Raw genomic sequence first — 14,240 nt, forward strand, 5'->3', positions numbered from 1 at the left:
AAGAGCAAACCTGAGAGACACTTAACATCCCTGGGGCTCTCCTTGTTCTCAGTGGGCTGTTCCACAAACTTCAACAGTGGGGACCTTGACCTCTGTGTGGTGGGAAGAGTCTGGTCACTGAACAGTATAGTGTCCTTGCCCCCTGTGAGGAAGACGGGAAAGTTGACTTGTCATGTCACTGGTTTAGCTGAGTAACATTTACAACCCGTCACAGTTTTCACTGTTAACTTGAGACACTGTAGAATCGCCTGGGAAGAGAGTCTCAGTGAGGGGCTACCTTGATCAGGTTGGCCTCGGGCATTATTTTGACTACACTGATTGAAGTGGGAACACCAGCTCACTGTGGGTGGCACCATTCCCTAGTCAGGGGATTGGGGGCTGTCTAAAAGAAAATGAGCTGAGCATAAGCATGCACACAGTCTCTCTCTGCCCTAACTGGGGATGTGACTAGATGCTTCAAGTTCCTGCCATCTCGGCTTCCTACAATCTAGAATGGTATGCTGAATGCACCCTTTCTCACCTAAGTCGTTTTTGTCAGGGTGTTTTTATCATAGCCACAGAAATGAAACTAAGATGCCCCCACACAATGAGCTAGCTATTTGGCTAGGAAACTCCTTCAGCTGTGGGCAGTACAAGTAACGTAGCCAGTAGGCCGTTTCCTAGTGTGTGGATAGAGCATGGCAGTTTCCGTGATGGAAGACCTTGAATCATTCCCCAGCGGCTGCTTGGGAACAGCTGCCCACAAGTGCTCCCAGTAAAGGGAAGCTTGTATGGCTGTGAAGGAGCGAGCAGTTCGGTGGGACGTTAGCAGTAGCAGGAGCTTGGGAGGGACACTGTACTAGCTGTGCTCTGGACAGAATCACCTGCTCCCTGGGTGACAGCAAGGGCGTCAATTTCCCTCTCTAACCCTCATGTTTCTCTTGTGAAGACAAAACGAAACGGCCAGGAAAAGGCCTTGGGTATTTAGAGAGCATTTAGCAAATGTCACCTGCTGAAGTCATCAGCACAGACTCCCCGACACCTGATATCTGTCCTAATTGCATCTGGTCATGTCAACTACGGACTGTCACAAGGCAGGGGGGATCGAGTCCTCCACATCATCCTAGCTGTATTCCCGCTTGGAACGTGCGGTCAGCTTAACCTTACTGCTTGTTAGTGTGAGTTTCCCAAAGATGGTAGAGAGGTTTGGAGTGGATGAGAGGCCAAGGTGAAAGGCACCGCATTTCCATTGTAGGAGGCAGAGCAGGTCACACAGATGAGCAGCAGGGAGGAACACCTTTGAACATGAGCATGACTAACAGACACACTGGCACCAAATGCATGGATGAACCGTGGTGTCATCGGGAGGTCGAGAGAGCCGTAGGCACGCTATGATGGCAAGTCTTGGCTTGAAAGGCTTAAGGATTCTCTGGTTGGAAACTGTTGGGCCCAAAACAAGTTCCCCAGGTTGTGAGTCCAGCTTGGGCTCCAGTCTGGCCTAGAGGAAGATTTTTCACTGAAGCTCCATGATTTTACTCGTTCTCCCATTCATCAGAGCTCAGAAGGCCACTCGGGTAAAAATAGATGTCTACACGTCCTTTGGAGCATCAGATGAAGCCAAGCACATTTCCTCACTGTGCTCCTCAGTCCCTCTGCTTTTTTGAAAACTGTCTTATTAACTTGATTAACTTGTGTTAGAGAGTTCTCCATACAGTAGGCACTTAGTAAATGTCTGATAAGGTCTGTGTCACTGACTGAAGTGTCCGGTGGATGCTGGCACCCGGCATGCTTGGCACTGGCTCTTGTCTTGGCCAAATGGCAAGCGATTGGTTCAATGGCCTTTGGGTTCTCTGTCTCCTGAGTGTCAGGGCAGCTGAGAAACTGCTTGGAGCTGACCCTGAGGGGCTGCCAGGCACTTCCACTGTCTCTAGTGGAATAAATCTGGAAATTGTGGTGCTACCATCTGGAAAGGTTTCCCAAAGAGCACTGTGGATTTATGGTTCAGGGTGACGTGGGAAGCCCTCAGAATGACATCCACAGCTAGTCCCCTTCTAGAGTGCAATCTAGACATGCCTTCCTGGAGTTTTGGTTATTGACTTTAGGAACTATAACAGGCTTCATGGTAGACTTCTTTCCCTATCTCCATCACAGAAACAAAGTGTGTCCACAAGTCAAGGTCAGGACTGCATTTCATACCCATCTGTCTCTAGCAGGTAAACTGTCAGCTTGCTAGCCTTTTAGGGAGGCTCCATCCCCTCTGCATCAAATCAGTCTTCAACCCTCCACCCTGGTGGCCAGAGAATCAGAAGTAGAGATAGGAGTCAGAACCAGCAGTGATCAAGGCAGCATGGAGGTTCCTCTCAAGGGAATTCTTTAGGATGGAATGTCTCCTTGCCCCCCAAAAACCTAGGACATCTTCTATCCTACAGTGGCTCCTCACAAAAACAAGAGACGTCTGCAAAAATCTGAGTGAAGGGCATGTAGAGAAGGTGAACAAGCCAGCCTTCATCTATGCCAGTCACAGTGGGGTGAGAAGAAGACACACCTCCCCAAACTCTTGCCTGGAGATGGTACGCCCATATTATCAACATGCCAAGATCTGGTCACTCTTGCCATGCTTTAAAAAAATCCAAATCCTTCTTAGAAGGCACCTGGTTCAGTTGCTCGTTGAAGGTTTGGAGCCAACTGTGGCCACTGAACTACGCTCTGATGGATAGTCTGGTTGCCTCAGCTCTCATCCAGCTTCCACTTAGAGGAGAGGGTGTGTCAGGGAGGAAATTCTGCACACTAGGTCAAAGGACCAATAATGCAGAAGGCCACATAGGCTTCTCATTCGGCTGGCCCTTGAGTGGCTGCAAGCTCTGCTGATTCCATATGGCCCCAAAGTTCTCATTCCTGCCTCTCAAAATGAACCAAGTACTTTCAACCCCCAGATTTTCCTCCTCAGGCTGATGCCTTGGAGTGCAGACAAACTGAAAATGAAAAGCTCAAATAGCTAGATTATAGCCTCTAGCCAGATCGTTTTCTGGCTTTTAGTATTTCTGTGGATTGTGTCTGTGTGCCCTCATCTCTCTTTCTCTCTCTCTCTCTCTCTCTCTCTCTCTCTCTCTCTCTCTCTCTCTCTCTCTCTCTCTCTCTCTGTATGAGAGAGGGAGAGAGGGGTCAAAGCTCTTAGATGGGAATCAGGACAATCTTGGATGTTGGTCCTTGTCTACTACCTCACTTGAGACTGGATCACTTGGGCATTTGTTGTGTACACCAGGCTACCTGGCCCATGAGCTTCCAGAGATTCTGTCTCCCCATCTCATCTGGCCATCAGAGCACTGGGATTACAGATGTGTGCTAAAATGCCTGGCTTTATGTGGGTTCAGGGATTCAAACTCAGGTCCTCCTGCTTGCACTTTACCCAAGAGCCACCTTCCAGCACATGGTGTTTCTTTGTAGAATGTGAACACAGCGCTCCTCAGAGCTACCTATATGGACTTAAGAAGACCCGAGGGAAGGATGGCAGCCGGTAGGAGTAAAGGGATCAATCCTGGCTAGGGAGCGTGGCCTGTAACACCTACCATCTGGCTTCTTTACAGCAGTCCCTTAGCTTTGTTGCTATCAAAGGACAGCCTAAATGGCTTGGAATAGTCTCAGCTATCTAGATGACTTCTCTCTACAGCCTGACATTTGTCAAATACATTTACTCTCCAGCAAGATCAAATTGACTCCAAGTCTAGCAACCACCATCAAGATCTCTAGGATGGGGCTGGGGGATCTAACTTATTGGTAGCAAGCTTATCTAGCATGCATTTGTTCCTGGGTTCAGTCCACAGCACTAATGAACACAGCATGATAGTGAATTCCTGTGACGCTAATGCTTGGGAGGTAGGAGGAGGAGGATCTGGAGTTCAAAGTCATCCACAGCTACTGCAGCAAGTTCAAGTCCAGACTGGGCTCCATGAGACTGTCTCATAAAATAAAACTAGATGGTGTTGGTCGGGAGAGTGAAGAGGGGGGAAGAGGAGACTCACAAAGCCTCTGCCTTGTGGATTCTTTTCCACAGCCCAATAGAGTCTCAGAAGAGGTTTTTCTGCCTTCCAGATTCCTCCTCCCTGGTCCAGAAACCAGTCTCTGCTTACATCATTTGCCCATGTATCTTAGCTCAGAACCATGTTCCTTCAGCATCCATAAAAGATGGCATGAAACGTGAAACACACAAATGCCATCTGCTATGACCTATGTGTCACCTAACTTCCTTCCTGTGTCCTGTTCTAATATGAGTATAGCAGACAGCTTAGGGAAGGGGAAAGTGTTCTTCCTCACGTCAGCTCTGACCGGAAGTTGGCCAGTATGGAAGACCGCTGCTACATCAGCAGAGAAAAAACGCTGTGATAGATTAGCAATGTCTGTCACTGGTGTGAGAATGGTGTACAAAACACACACCAAGTATTCGTCACCCTGAACCTTCTTGTTCTTAACTGTTCTTCAGAGAGGGCCATCAGACGCCTCTACCCATCATCTCTCTACTGCTTCTGTGTTGGTCACTCATTCAACACTAAGCCCTTAATACTTTGTTATCTCCACCACTGCTTGATGGGGATTCATCTTACTTCCTGAGGTAGACTACAGGTTCACTGGGGGTGGGGGAAGGCTGCCTGGCATGGTTGGTGCTGTATTCATAAAGCCGAAGCTCAAAATAGGTACCAGCCCATAGATGAGCTGACTGATTGGAGGAGACTTTGCTCATCCCCTTTCAGATGCTGGTAAATAAGACAGTTCTCTGAAGCCAATGGCACTCGGCACATTCCACTGTGATGTAGCTGAAAGGATGAGAAAGAAGAGGAAATGGAGGGAAAGGATGATGTAGGGAAAGGATGAGAAAGAAGAGGAAATGGAGGAGGTAGAGGAGGTGTGAGGGGGAGAGAACACGTTGCTTCTTGCTTGGCCTACAGTAGGTTAAATGGAGACACGTAAAATGGAGACACATAGGGGAATTGATGTGATCCACACAGGAGGTCACCCCACTCCCTGATCCTTCTCTCCATGACTGCAAACACCCCCAAACAAGGCTACACCCACAGATCCTTCACTCGTGCCCCCAAGCAAGTCTGTTGCAATGACAAAGACTATATCCAAAGGGGAAAGTGCCACCCCGCCCCCGTCCTGTGCCCCCATTTGAAGCTGTGTGGTGACCAGAGACTAGAACCCCCATGCCCACAGCATAAAACCCACTGAGGCTGGTCGCTCAAGCTAACTGTGCTCACAAATGCTTGCTTTGTGCTAATTTAATTCTCTATTTCAATTAAGTTATTCTATCTAGAAAGTTCACAGAGAGGTGGACAGCAAATTTCTCCTGTTCATCCACATGGATGATAGAATGTGTCCCTGATTTAGCCCCCCTAAAAACCCAAGTATTTCAAAATGAACATACTCCCAAATCCGACTGAAACATTGTAGCTCAGGCCTTCGGCAGCAAAAAGAAGGGAAAAACAGTCATTATTGTAGAACAGCCATTTGAAGCCCCACCTGACCAAACAAACAGCAGCCACAGGAAATTCCCGGCATTGATTCACCCATTCAACTTCCATCTTTCTACATAATTCACACAAATGAAACAGTGAGAAAATTCACCAAGTCATTCTGAGAGGGGGAAAAAAAAAAACCAAAGCTTCGGTACATGCACAAAAACAGCAATTTGACTGCACAAATAAATGACAAATTTGTCTGTCTGTGTTGAAATTCAATGCAGTGAAAGAAAGGCCTTCACAGAAGATGAGGCTCCAACATCATCAAAAGCGGCTGGTACAGAAAGCGCCATTCAAATCCCCGGGACGGCACTCGCCACTAATTAGTTCTGTGAGGTCTTTTGACATCCAGTTCAAGGAATCTCTGCGAAAAATTCCAATTTATGAAACACACTCGCAGGCAACCTAAGGCGGCTATTCAGATTTCCACCAAGGAAAACGTGATGTTGTCCACCTCCTCTCCGGTGGCAATTTTCATTTCTCATCCGTACAGCAACACAGCCCACGGGAGCCGAGGGAAGAGACCGCTCTGCACTGAAAGGGTAAGGCACTAAAAATACCCGGACAATGTTCCTTCCAGGGAACCAGGAGGCGGCAGAAAATGATAAATATAAGTTTCCAAACAGCGTAAAGACAAGGCGAAGAACTGATGGGGTCTCCTGAGAGGGGTATTTTACCGGGATAAACGGGATAAGTATAGCTCATTAGAGAGAATCACCACGGCCTCTCACACGTTGGACAACTGTGGGGAGAAAAATCTCCTCGGGAAATTTTTGTTTTCGAGCTACATAAAACTGTTGGGAGGGGGAAGGCAGGAGAAGGTGGCTGTGAAGTACATCTGGGTTGGAGAAATTGTTGGCGCTTCATTTTTAGTACTGGTGATTAAACTGAACAAATCTTTGCGTGGTTTTTACATTCCATTTTAGGGCTGATGATTAAATTGCACAAATCTTTGTAAGATCTGATATTCGGTTTTTAGGACTGGTGATTACATTGAACAAATCTTTGTATATTCTCCCATTCGTTTTAAGAGGGAGGGTTACATGGAACAAATCTTGATGATTACCGATAAGAAATGAAACAACTCATGGGCTTTCACATAGGTTAGCACATGCGCGTGCGCATACACACACACACACACACACACACACACACACACACAGAGTGGACAGCTTGAGAAGTTAGGCTACGTAAACTTCAGTGCGCCACATGAGATTCCTAAAATTCATTGTATATTTTGGAGTTTGTCCCTTCCATGGACCTGCCATCCGATGGTTTCTCAATTTGAAACATTTGTGAGACGTTTCTCAATAGCCTTCACATCAAAGGGCCTCAAACAGGCAGAATCTTCTTGCAAATTGTGCCAGACATTTCTTCTTAAAAGTGAACAGAATCCTAAAGAAGGAGAAAGCCACACCACCGTTCACAAGTTCCTGCTTACCTGGAAGACTCCACAAACCAGAAACTTCCAGAGTTCTTAGTTTCTTCTCCAGCTCTGCCACGCGATTCCCTAGGATTCTAGAAACGGCAGGAAAATATTAAGAAGAGACTGAGTCACATGTCATGGCTTAGGCCTAGGTGGTAGTGAATGGGGAGGTCGACACATTTAAGAACAGTGCTAAAAACAGAACAAGTATGCACATGTGTACATGATACACAGTCTATTGAAAGTTCATGTGGAACTTGAAAATAAATAGAACATAAAGTCTCTCTCTCCCTCCCCCTCTCTCTCCCTCTTCCTCTCTCTCCCTCTTCCTATTCCTCTCTCTCTCTCTCTCTCTCTCTCTCTCACACACACACACACACACACACACACACACACACACACACACACGCTATTCTATTGAGTTCTGTTCCACAAGGCAATTCCCTGGAGGCTGAACAAATATTTCCTCACTGTCCAAAACATTGCAAGGAATTTCCATATGAGAATTGTTCATTGCTAAAGATGACAACTGATTTTTAATGCCCTTTAGTAACAGTGGACCCTCATTCTGTGAGAGTAGGTAACATAGAGGGCCACACTTGGAAATGTTTCTTCTGAGGCAATAAAGTAATAAGATCAGCTTTCAAAGACCCACACTAGGTCTTACTGATGCCCATGCCCTAGATATCAAGAACAATGTCTGATACCATGTAGGTGGCCAATAAATGTGTGTAATTAAACACAGGCTTTTTCTTTGTTCATAATCTGCAATCATCTATGGTAAAGGTGAATAACAAGAATTTCAAAAGAGTTTTCAGTGGGACTATGTGATGGCTCTGCAGGTAAAGGCATCTGTTGGCAAGCTTGACAATCCAAGTTCTATTCCCAGGACCCACACAGTGGAAGGAGAGAACCTATTCCTGCCAGTTTTTCTGTGACCTCCACACACTAGACATGGCACATGTGCACCTTGCCCCCAACATACATAAATAAATGAATCTTAAAAAGAATTTTAAAAATAATTTTCAGTGGTTTGGGTATCACTAGGATAACAAGGTTGCTTTCCAAATGGCCGTTTGGACTCACTGGGATATCTAAGTTCTGAAATGTGCACTAGAGAAGATCAGATTGTAAGCTTGGAGGGCAGGCTTTGTGTGCATAAAAGGTAAACATCTGTTCATTCGCTCCAGACATTAAACATAGCTGAGACATGACTGACAAGTCATCTAAAACCTTGCTTTCCAGTGGTCTAGAATTGGAAACCAGTCTTTATTTTTATTTGGGGGATTTTCTTGGCACTGCTGTGCTGAAATGACATGAAAATCTCCTTAATAGCAAATTCTCGATTCCTTTCAGTGGGGAAAAATTAGAGCAGCAGAATTATTCTCCTACGTCTCTTTCTATTCCAGAGATAGCTGCACACACCCACATACATTCAGCGCCATGAATATGCATTTAGCTGTACATATATACAGCTCGGTACATCCTGATTTTACCTGAATCGACCTGCGGCATCTTAATCTTCCCTTGGAGTTCACAGGGAAAGTGGCATTGCTCTACCTGGTTTCCTTCCTCTAGTGACCGCAGCCCATGTTCCTCTCTTTTCCTCAAGTCTTGCACTCTGCAGCGTGCTCATCAACTACTTCCAGTTTTGCATCATCTGTTGGGTCTGTTTTGCTTTCACACCCTTGACCCTTCCGTGGACACCGTTGTTCCTAACCTGCCTTTCAGTATTTTGCATGGAGCTTCTGATCCCACCTTCCTTCCTCACAGTTGATGGGTCTGGCATGCAATCACAACAGTGCTCCTGCTTGTTTCTTAATGAGATAAGATCGCATGTCTGCAGCTGCCTCTTAGGACAAAAGCTAAGGCTTCACTACTCCTCAGTGATGCTGAGGCGTGCCCCGAGCTGGGTGTATAGGTAGAGCACAGGCTTTGCTCATTGCTGTTTCTGGATAAGCCAGCCATTTCTCCCAGAAATAGGATGAGTGGAGTGACCGGTACCTCCCCCCCCCCCCCCACACACACACATTCTACTTCCAGGGATCCCGCTCGAGTTTGTCAGTGGTAGCACCTGGACTGTAGGGCTGGGGGTAATAAAGGATCTGGGGAGAAGTTGTGGGTATGGCAACAGCAGCCACAGAACCATCAGTAATAGTGACCGCAACTCCTTAAAAATCTGTGCTCATAGAACTATGGATATAGCCACAGGTGATGTACAAAATCCAACCCAAGATGCTTTGCGTGACTGGAAGGGATCTCCTGTCTGGCCTCACACAGCGACTCAGGCGGGGGTTATGGGAGCTGGTGTAAGAGGCTGTGAGAGCCACAGTGGCTGGCAGGTCTCAGGATGCAGAGAAGGGTAAGAACAAATGTAGCTCAGGAAGTCTGACCAATCCGAAACCAGCTCCTGGGATCCACCTTTGTGCTACAGGCTGGAGGGGAAGCTGAAAGGAGAGGTCCCTACCCCTATTCCTGGAGACCAATAGTCTGTTGGTAGATACACATGCACAACGTGTTAGGGAACCTAAGGATAGCTGATATGTATCCAGCTTTTGTTCCAAGCCAGGTGTTATGCCCTTGAACATATATACACTGCCCTGTTTGGGGTTTTTTGTTGTTGTTGTTTTCTGTTTTTTGTTTTTCTTCAACGTCTGGCTAGGTGGTCCTTGATTTACAGATGAGAAACTTGAAACTCACACAGCTGGTAATCAGAGGGACTAGATAAAAACTAAGCCTGAAAACACGCAAATCTAATAAAAGCTGAGAGCAAAATTGAGGAGCTATGAGGAAGGGAGAACCAGAGAGGCTGGTAGGGCCTCTGAGGGAGAAGGAGCCTGTAGCTGTGCTGAGAACACTCAGACTTCTAATCTCAAGTTCTGGGGAGCTACTGAGGTCTTCTAAGCAGCTGAGAGAAGTTTAGGAAGTGGTCCTCATATGATGTGGAGCACAGATAAGGATTAGGAGTAGAGGCAGAAATTCCACTTGGTCAGAAATCGTCCAGGAAGGTGAAGATGTGACCAACAACCAGTGGGGATGCAGGGAAGCCAAGGAACAGGGCCAGAGGAGGAAGGGGAGGAGCTGAGGCCACATTAAAGATGCATGACCACAGGGCAACTCATGGAATAGGCAACCGTCTGAGCCTGGGGCCAGGAAGGAGATCTACTCTTGCCAGTGGAGTGAGGCAAGAACCAGAGGCTGGCAAGAAAGGGCTGTGACAAGGAAAGGAACAGGGACAAGCCAGAGCCTGGAAGCCACTGGGAGAAAAGTGCTAATGGGAAGAGTCTGCTCCTTCCAAGAAGTGCATGAAAGATGTGACCTAACCTGCAGGGTGGGGGGCTGGGGGAGATGGTGTCAGGAGGATGAAGGGAACCCCGGTTCCCCAATGAGAAGCTAAGACAGATAAGCAGACAGGAAGGGAGATGGGTGTGCCGGAAGACAGATGCAGCCAGGGTAGGAGCTGGAGGCACACTCAGGCTTGGGAGAGGAGGGTTTTAGTATGGGTGGGATGGGAGAGTTTGTTTTGTTTTATTTTTAAGGTAGTTACAGGTCATTTTAAGATATAGTAAAGATTTTGGTATACACTCCCCCCTACTTCCTTCCCCTTAGTTTAAGAAAATCCTGTGGATGTCAGGCCCCCATACTGACTTTGCAACATGGCTTCCAATAACATTCCTGGGGGTAAGGTTAGAAATCAGCAAAGAGAACCCAGGAGCTGGCCGGTCTGGTAGAATTCCCAGGGGAGGGTCCAGACAAAGGCCCCGTCCTGAAGGGGAAGCTGTGGCTTTCTGCAGCACTACCTGGCATGACCCACCTGAGGCCCTTAGAAATTCTGCTGTGATCCAGGACCTCACTGTTACATGAGATTTAGACACCTTCCCAGCTCATTTACCATCAGCTAGGGAAGCAGGAAAGGAAGGTGTGTTACTGAATTTGCTGCTTGGCAAGGACAGGCGGTACTTTAACAACCATCTCCTCTGCTTGTGGCATCAGCCTGTTAAGGAAGGGAACCTCCTCCTGTCTTTAGTGCTAACCAGGTAACAGCTAATGCATCATCACGAAGCAGAGCCAACAAATGGCCAAGCCATTAAGCGTCGCTTGAACATAAAGTCCCCTGGTACTTAGCAGTCATCAAGATGGTTCCCACAGGGCCCTCTGCCTGAAGGGGGCCATTGTCAAAGAGTAGAAAAAAAAGCCAGTAGCCAGAGCATGAGCTTCCAGAACGGGAGGTCGTTAGTCCTGAGGTACTACCTCACCTTAATAAAGCTTTTTGGTTTTTGTTTTAGTTTTTGTTTCTGTTTTTGTTTTGTTATAAGGCTAAATCATGAGGGGTACCAGGGAGCTGAGCAAACTCTCATTCTGTTCTCAGCCCTTCATTTATAGGACAGTTTACTTCTTTATACACCTCCAGGAACTATGAAACTGAAGGCCTTCAAAGTACCAAAAATGGCAAGTGAACACTCCTTTGTGTACCAATATGATGCTACCTCCACGACCTACTGGGGGAAAGGCAAGCTAAGGAATAAAGGCACCAAGGGTGTTCCTCCCTTTTCTATGAGAAAGAATAGCTGCTTTTTTGTTTTAAAAAAATCCATAAATATATGAATACTTAGGTGCGTTTTCATATATGGTGCCTTTGTTTGCATGATTCGAAGGCCACATGGAACACAAGAAAAGGTGACTTCTCCCAAGGAGGGGGTTTGGACAGCTAAGACGTGTGGAGACCCACGGTTGTTTAACCATGGCTCAAAAAACTATTTTAAAATGAGTAAACGTGCAAAGGAGTGCTCAAAAACCAAACAAAATAACAACAACCAAAAAAAACCCATGAGGAATGGAAATGTCAGCCTCCACACAGGGAGAAAGTGGTTTGCCTCTGGGGCCTATGCTTATCACAGTGGGGTTCAAAGGAGCCCAGAGCCCCTGGATGGGTGTCTCTCAGGAGTGAGAAGCAGGCTCACTTCAGGCTTCGGGGGATCCCCGAAGACCGCCCTCCCCCATCAGATTCCCACCCGTGCTTCCTGAGAAGTAGCTGCAGTTCAGCATGGCTGTTTCATTTTGCAAGGCTGTTGCAAACATCTCCTGTCAATAAATTACCCTGTCATCCGGGGAGATTGCCGGCCTCCCTTTGATGCTCTTGCTTTCTCCCACATACATCTTCATCTCTGGTACGGTCCTCTCCGCACTCCATCATTTCCCTTTTCTCTTGTGTTTTTATAACACGTTCAATCATTTTCCCGTGCCCTCTTCCCTGCCTGTGTCCCCGCCTTGGGCGGCCCCAACTCTCAGGTCCCTCCCCTCTAACATCTGTTCTTGCTCCGTTCTTCTGCAGTGCCACTGTGGCTCTGAGTGTGAGTCTTAGCAGCAGGACCACCTACAATTTTCAGGGTTCTGTGCAAGAGAAAAGTGTGACCTCCCCCACACCACCACCCCCTCCCCATGAAAAAAATCATCATGAACTTCAGGATGGCGGTAGCAGTATCTGGCCAAATGGCAAATCCTTCTCTGTGTAGATCACAGGCCACAAAACTGGCCCTGCTGTGACTGAAATGTGCTCTCGTGTTAGGAGTTAAATTTCCAAGCTCATTAATGCTAATCGCCTTTAGGAGGTGGTTAGGATGAGATGATGTCAGGAGGCTGAGGGCCCCACCCTAGCATCAGTGGGTTTATGAGAAGGCTATCCAGGTAAGCATGCTTGCCATATCTGACCATGTGGTACCTGGGTCATGTTCAGATGTGGCATAAAGGCCATCACCAGACACAGTGGCATGCTCTTGAACTGGGCCTCCTGACATGTGAGAAGGGAACTCCTTATTTTTAAAAATATTCATAAATTACCTAGTCTTGGGTACTCAGTTACTGGAACAGAAAATGGACTGATGTGTGCAATATTTATTGCTTTGATTTACTGTTCTTACCATTCTCAGGACATTTTCAGCTTGACTCTGTTGTTTCTGACCACTGTTTTAAACCACCTCAACTTGCTCAATTTGACACAACACAATCAACACTCATTAAAATAAACAGGGTGCTCCATCTTATTGACCTTTCCTTTTCAACATCTTTCCTCCATTATCCAACAGAGTGACAGGAAGTTCCCCCACAGGGACAGCAGCCCATAGCAGCTGACAATGGTTTTCCTGGTCATCAGAGACCCTCAGAGTCAAGTTATGGAGTTGAAGGGACACTGAGGCAGTTCCCACCTCAAAAGGAGAGCTAAGGAAGAGGCAAGAGATCTGGCCTTCTCCTGTGGTGTTAATAGGGGACAGCTCAGAGGACATGCTCACCAAGAAATCAAGATTCCTGCTTCATTGACTCTGGTGGATAACCTGGATGCCAATGCAAAGTATAAGCATAGTTCTGGTTTCATGGGGTTTACCCCCCCAAACCCCAGATTTCAGGGTTCAGGGATGTTACCTTCTTCCCAGAGTGCTTGTGGTTTACCTCTGGGAGCCTCATTCCCACTCTCCTACCCCCCAAGTCTAAGGACCCACTGCATACCTGTTGGTTTGTCTCTGGTGCTGAATGACCATGTTTTTCTCATGGATTGTCTCCAGCAGGGCCGTGGCCAGAGACTTCAGGTCTGCAATGGACTGTGGAGTAGCTGGGAGGCTGCACCCATGATCTTCAGAGAGCAGATCCTGGACTAGGGAGGACACCGAGTTGACAGCTCAGTCATGGATTCTGAAACATGGGGCTGCAAACTCATGCCAGTTCTTCCCAGATAACGGGGATCCCGAGCTCGGACATGATATCGTGTTTTACCGAGAGTCTATCCGAACTACCACAAGGAGAATGACATAAAACTCAGTGTGGGGGCTAAGTGGGAAAGCCTCAAGGAAGTTCGACCCCCTTTCAAAAAGTTTCTTCTTTCCGTCAAGCCAGGATGGAACCCCAGGCTGTCCTGCTACGCAGGTGCTCGCTCACTGAACCACACTCACATCCAGCCATCTGCAGCCTGTTCAGAGATTAACAACATTTTCACTTGCCAGTGTGTGTAGACATTTTTATACTAATTCACTGAGACTCTGAACTGGGGGGGGGAGACCCCAAACCCAGCAAGTGTTATTTATTTCCATTGTGTTAACAATAAAGCAAGTCTCAGATGGGTTAAAAACACTTGTTCAAGGTCATACTGCCCTGCAAATGACAATACTTCCCTGCCCTTCAGGTGCTCTGATTATGGCAAAAGTAATATGCCACTTTAAAGGGGTAAATCAATGGGGAGAAAATACAAGTGCCCACCACCCTGGTACTCCTCCTGACCATGAAAAAAACACTGTGCTCTCTCGAATATTACTTCCTATGTAACTATATGTATG

General features: G+C 47.0%; 1 protein-coding gene across 1 annotated transcript in view; it reads right to left on the minus strand.

Moving 5' to 3' along the window:
• Ccdc149 (coiled-coil domain containing 149) overlaps positions 1-14,240 on the minus strand; it is a 61,847-nt gene that overhangs the window by 10,989 nt on the left and 36,618 nt on the right. The window contains exons 8-10 of the mRNA XM_059275051.1: positions 13,420-13,564; positions 6,934-7,010; positions 11-142 (exon numbers count right to left, since the gene is read on the minus strand). Coding sequence (XP_059131034.1) covers positions 11-142; positions 6,934-7,010; positions 13,420-13,564 — 354 coding nt within the window. The remainder of the gene's footprint in view (positions 1-10; positions 143-6,933; positions 7,011-13,419; positions 13,565-14,240) is intronic.

This window comes from Peromyscus eremicus, chromosome 10 (genome assembly GCF_949786415.1).
Source record: "Peromyscus eremicus chromosome 10, PerEre_H2_v1, whole genome shotgun sequence".
Classification (NCBI taxonomy): Eukaryota; Metazoa; Chordata; class Mammalia; order Rodentia; family Cricetidae; genus Peromyscus; species Peromyscus eremicus.